At 45.5% G+C, this 6000-nt stretch overlaps 1 protein-coding gene across 1 annotated transcript in view; it reads left to right on the forward strand.

Moving 5' to 3' along the window:
* LRRK1 (leucine rich repeat kinase 1) overlaps nucleotides 1-6000 on the forward strand; it is a 56320-nt gene that overhangs the window by 38862 nt on the left and 11458 nt on the right. Inside the window, exons 21-24 of the mRNA XM_010164434.1 lie at nucleotides 311-450; nucleotides 2071-2320; nucleotides 3782-3948; nucleotides 5176-5373. Of these exons, the coding sequence (XP_010162736.1) occupies nucleotides 311-450; nucleotides 2071-2320; nucleotides 3782-3948; nucleotides 5176-5373 (755 nt within the window). The remainder of the gene's footprint in view (nucleotides 1-310; nucleotides 451-2070; nucleotides 2321-3781; nucleotides 3949-5175; nucleotides 5374-6000) is intronic.

Raw genomic sequence — 6000 nt, forward strand, 5'->3', positions numbered from 1 at the left:
TATGGGGCATTTCTATCAAAACTCTCCATCATACACAGCTCACTTAGGCCAGAGTTTTCTCTGGGTCTGACCTTCTGTAGCATTTACCCATGGTGAGCAACAGTCATTTCTGTGTAAGAATTCTCTTTTGAAAGTCATTTGCAGAACAGACTGAATTGAAAATCATCCTCAAAGCTAAATTGCTCTTTATTTTGATTACTTGTGAACTACGTGTTATTATGTAACTCAGGTTTCCTGTGAGAAAGAAAGTTTGTTGGCACTGGTGCTTTACAAATGCTTCATGCCGCTGTCTTTTGGCTTTATCTTACAGTGTTGAGTCTTCTGATGTGAACTGGAAAAAGAAAAAAAGTGGTGGAATTAAAATCATTTGCCAGTCAGAAGTCAGAGACTTTTCAGCAATGGCGTTCATCACAGATCATGTCAACTCTTTGATAGACCAGTGGTTTCCTGGTGAGAGAACTACTGTAATTTTCTGTGCAGTATTATGTCTTTTTAACAGAAGGTTCTTTGGCAGAGCTCTCCAGGTGCACAATATTGTGTGTTAATTGAAGACCCCTCAGGCTCTGACAGTCTCCAGCCAATAAAGGTTGAGAAAAGCTGATAACCTGCAGACAGATCAAGATTCTTTACTAGCACACTGTTGTCTAGACATTGTGTCTTTCAATTTGTCAGTCAGAGCAAGCACGGATGAAACGTTGCAGTTCAAACAGGACTTGCTTCTGTAGGAGTTCAGGAGACTCTTCCAGTGCTCAGAGCAGGGACAGGATTTGGCCCAAATCACTTGGCACTGTCCCTTGATGGCAGAACTTGTTTTGGCATCAGCTGGGATCTGCATTTGCCCACCGTTTCTAACACCCTCTATTTATAAAATTGTGATGTGGGAGGCATGAGTGAATATGATACCAAGGACTCTGTGCCAAGGTAACTTCCTTGACTCCTGCAGTTGTTTTTCCTGTGATCAGCACAGATCCTGCTGTTAGCCAGCGGGCTGTTTGCAATCCCAGTACACTTTGTTTAAAACCAAAATAAAATTTGAAGTGTTCTTTGTCATCCCATACTGGAAAACAATGCCAAAATCTCTTAATTGGAGGCTCTCTGGTGGAAACAGTTGTGCACTGCTCACATGTTCATGTTCTGAAGATAAAATAAGATTTTATTTGCCTTTAGATTAAAATAGTGATAATAGTAATCACTAAAGCTTGAGAAGAGTTATGACTTCAAAGGTTATGGCCTGTATTCACCCTGCCATGCCTCCCAGTCCACTCCCATTCCTGTACCTGCTCTCTGCCTGAAGCCATCTGGCAGCTTGCGAAGCAGACGTGGTTGGGGCTCCTGGGCAGCCTCACAGCTACACTTCTTCTGATTCTAATTTCTGCTTAGAAGATTATTTTTTTGGCAAGCCTGTGTATTACCTGTAACCAAAGCAGAGTAGAAGCATAGAATGGTTTGGAATAGACCTTAAAGATCATTTAGTTCCAACCTCCCTAACAGGAGCAGGGACACCTTCCACTAGACCAGGTTGCTCAAAGCCTCATCCAACCTGGCCTTCAACACTTCCAGGGAGGAGCAGCCACAGCTCCTCTGGGCAACCTGGGACAGTGTCTCACCATCCTCACACCAAAGAATTTCTTCCTCACATCTCATCTCCATCTCCCCTCTTCCACTTTCAAGCCATCACCCCTTGTTCTCTCACTCCCTGCCCTTGACCAAAGTCCCTCCCCAGCCTTCCTGGAGCCCCTTCGGGTACTGGGAGGCCACTAGAAGGTCTCCCTGGAGCCTTCTCTTCTCCAGGCTGAACAGCCCCAACTCTCTCAGCCTGAACAGTAGCTGTTAAGTAATGCAAACAGTCCTGTCTCCTCAGTACTGTCCCTGCTCTCTGTCTATACTTTACAAAAGGTATTTTCTTATTCCAGTCAATACACTGCAGTAAACTGCTGCTTTGGTGAGCGTGACCATTTCCAGCCAGTGGATCCAAGTAGTGACTGTAGGCATTTGAATGCACGAGGAGCTCTTGTTCCTTCTCATTTTATGTGGGTTATGTTGTCTTCTCTTTGCTTGCTTGCTTTGAAGCACTCACAGCCACTGAGAGCGATGGCACGTTGCTGATGGAGCAGTATGTGCCCTGCCACATCTGTGCAGCTTCCAAGCCAGAGGAGAATGAGTGTGGCGAGAAGGTGGAGGACGCGCAGTACTTTAACATGGAGGACTGTGTGCTGACTGCCATTGAACTAGACTACATCACATGTCCTAACCACCCTGACATCCCCGTTTCTCTCCAAGAGCTGGTCCCAGAGCTTTTCATGACTGATTTTCCTGCCAGGTAATGTTATTTGATTGCCTTTGGTTAAGTTTCAGTGTACAAATGTAATTGAGTTGGATTTTTTCCCTAAGTCATCTCTGCTAGAGGAAGATACTGACCACAGGAAACAAATTCATCTGCTCTCAATCCCTGCTCTGACAATTCATCCTAAACTGCTCTCCTGGTGGTCAGCACACTTGCTTAAACAATTGCTGTGTGCTGACCCGAGTCATCACCTCGGGGGGTCCTTTGAGATCACTGTAGTGCAATGTGAAAGTCCCTTTTGAAAGCCACAGCTGTCCTGCATTTCCCAGTACTCCGTCCAGAGCTTTCTGTAGTTGGAATCTTTCTGGAATCTCAGAAAGGAGATTTTTTAATATGGCAAAACCAAGAGGAAGTGCTGCTGCATCACAAGATTGGCACTGAAATCGCCTTTAGTTTCGAAGAGCCTGTGGGTGAGTGAATTTATATAGACACCATTAGAGAATTAATCACATTGAGTGGAGGCTCCTGCTCGGCTGAGAGCTGTTAGCTGTGTTGTAGAAGTAGTGTGGCAGTCCTGAACAGCTGAAACTGCTCTTCCCTGCCCATAGTAACACTGCCAAGTCTGAAAGCTGCTTAACTACATTCCCAGATGGGTTCAGTCTTATACCCCTTATTCTTTAGTGTGTAGAGCAAGAGACCTCCTGACAGCAGGCAGGACAGGAGACCAGTGTCTCTTTCAGTCCACGCTCTCTCAGACCTTTCTGGGCCTGATGCAGAACTGTGAGACCTCTAGACCAAACTGTGTCCTCTTGGCTGCTGCTGGAGTTTTCTGTGTTCCTGCCAGCCCCTGTTCCTTTTTGGGGTCATTTTACAGGATCTTCTGGGCAAACACCCCATCGGCCCATCACGACAGCCCTCCTTGGAGTACTGTCTCCTGGAGATTTATTTGACTGGTGTGAGGCGAGTGGAGATGTTTGAAGTGTGAACATCTGTAAAAGTAGTCTCTGGAAGAGTGGGGAAATGATGAATTGCAGCCTGGGAACAGTAAGCTGATTTGAATAATCAGGTTTCAGAGTGTGGGGCTGTTCACCAACATCCTGTCCTGCCTCAATGGAGAAGAGAGGAACAGGAGGTAAATGAAGCAAAAAAAATCATTAATACAGATAAATAGTACAAATATCTGTACCTGTGTCATCTGCTTGGAAAAGGAGCTTATGTGCTTTCCAGATTGTTTGATTCTTACAGGATAAATTGCCACAGTTTTTACTTTTTTGCTTATTTGCCCAAGTTACATTTTTCTGCAAGAGATCTGTTGTACACGAGCCAGCATAGAGTATGCTCAGATGACCAATGTAGTTTAGGTGATCCAGTCCTCTCAGTAGATCAGACAAGAACTTACTAGGGATTTTTGAAAATGGAAATCACATTAAAAACATGAATTTACGGTGTCTTCGAAACTTTTATTTTAATTAAAAAGCCCAAATCTCTTTTTGGCAGACTGTTCCTGGAAAATAGCAAACTGGAATGCAGTGAAAATGAAAACAACGTTCTTGGCCAGGGTGGAAGTGGGACCATTATATATCGGGCACGATACCAAGGAAAACCAGTGGCTGTGAAGAGATTTCAGATTAAAAAATGCAAGGGTTCTCCCACTTCGGCTGCAGGTACGGTACACAGAATTGGTGTCAGGAATCGGCTCTTGCAACCTGCAGTCCCAAGCTAAGACCAAAGGGCCTTCGCTCTCCAAAGTGCTGGCAGCACCTGTTTAAATACAGCTTTGAAATACATAGCAACATGGGTGTGTTTCCATGGAGGAGGAGGAGGAGGAGGAGGCGTCTTAGAGTACTTCACAAAAGCACCTGTAAGGATGAAGGTCTTGTCACTCTAGGTAGCTTCTCTCCTTGCAGGTCAATGAGTGGACTCATAGGGTGCCAAGGCAGAGCTCTTGACTGGGGCTTCATCTCCTGTTCCCAAGCTGTTTGGCAGTGAGAAGTGTGGATTTGTATGGGTTTGTACTAAGGACTTGTGGGTCTCCACCTTTGAATAAGTCTTTTACTCCATCTGTGCCAGCAGCTACAGAAAGCAAATTGGAAATCCTTCTCAGGCTGCCAGCTCCTCCAGGCAGGGACAGGCTCTCACACTGCACATGCTGGCTGTCAGGCACAGATTTCCAGCAGAGCCGCAGTCCACGGACAAAGGAAAGGGGAAAGTGCCTCACTTTCCTTATTTTTGTGAACCCCAGAGCTGCAGAGGAGGCCAGTTGCTGTCCCAGTGACAAATAGTCTTTGGAAAGACAAGACCTGCCTGAGCTGCCTGTGGTGTCCCATGGCTGTTGTACACGAGCCAGCACAGACTATCCTGAGATGATGAAAGTAGTTTAGGTGATCCAGTCCTCTCAGTGGATAGGAGAAGATCTTATTAGGGATTTCTCAAAATGGGTATCATGTGTCCCATGGCACAGAAGGACAGTTAGTGTGAAGGGTCCTTCTTCTGGCAGGGCAGCTGAGAAAAGGTAGGGAAGACTCGTTCACCAAAGGGTCTGCAATGGGACATCCACACCCAGAGAGTCCCTGCTTTAAAAAGCACAGCACGAGTTTTCCAAAATCATCCAGGTGTTTTATGAGAACAGTGTGTGCCAGACACACTCGAGTTGGTGTTAAAGGACCAGGGGAGCACTTGCTTCCTGAGGCAGCCGTGTATCTCCTGCTTACAGCCAGTGTCTGTTAATGGCTCGTGCATTAACATACAGATGCAACTTAAAGCCTTGCTGTTGGCATAACCCTACAAGCTGCCTTCCTCCTGCACCATCTGCTCAGTGATTAGACCTTCCAAAGAGTTTCTAACTTGGTCTCTCAGCTGGGAAGTGGAAAGGGGTTTGTGTGTCTTGCCAGATACCATGCTGAAACACCTGAGAGCCATGGATGCCATGAAGAACTTCTCCGAGTTTCGCCAGGAGGCCAGTATGCTCCACTCACTGCAACACCCCTGCATCGTCTCCCTCATTGGCATCAGCATCCATCCTCTCTGCTTTGCCCTAGAGCTGGCCCCTCTTGGCAGCCTCACCACTGTGTTGTCTGAAAATTCCAAAGGTAAAAGCAGGGTCTCCCTCCTGGGAGAGCTCGCTCTCCTGAGTCACGATAGTGACAAATGGTCAACAACATTTAAATTACTGCTTGATTTACTGAAAGGCATTTTTTTTTTTCCAGACTAAAGGAAGTGGGAGGGATGGAATTGTTTTTAAACTGTGCCTTTGGGAACCTAGTAAAAAATAATGCTCAGGATTTTCAAAACTACTTTGGAGACCTGGATTTTCAATTTCCCTGCAGATTAATAAGTGCATCTCACTTCAGTGCTGCATGGGTAATACTGTGTTCTTCCTCCTCCAGATGGATGTCTGGCACTCTAAATTGTCTCATAATTACCTATACTTCTGTCACTGTCAAATGAATGACACTAATTCCAAGATAGGCTGAGGCCATCTGACCCTCTTGGCACCTTGGCTTTGTGTCAACTTTCAGTCAAAAACTAATTTTCACCAGAAGATTTAGGAGTCTAGAAGTGAAAGGGTTTAAAAAAAGAATCTAATAGAACTGTCAGACATGTACAGTAACACGAACAACATCATTTCAAATCATGGCATCAAGTGATGTTTTAAAAGGTTGTTAGTTATTGCTCTGAAGTTAAAAGAGAAAGAGAAAGGTGGGGGGGGGGGGGGG

This window comes from Antrostomus carolinensis, unplaced genomic scaffold (assembly GCF_000700745.2).
Source record: "Antrostomus carolinensis isolate BGI_N321 unplaced genomic scaffold, ASM70074v2 scaffold8133, whole genome shotgun sequence".
NCBI lineage: Eukaryota > Metazoa > Chordata > Aves > Caprimulgiformes > Caprimulgidae > Antrostomus > Antrostomus carolinensis.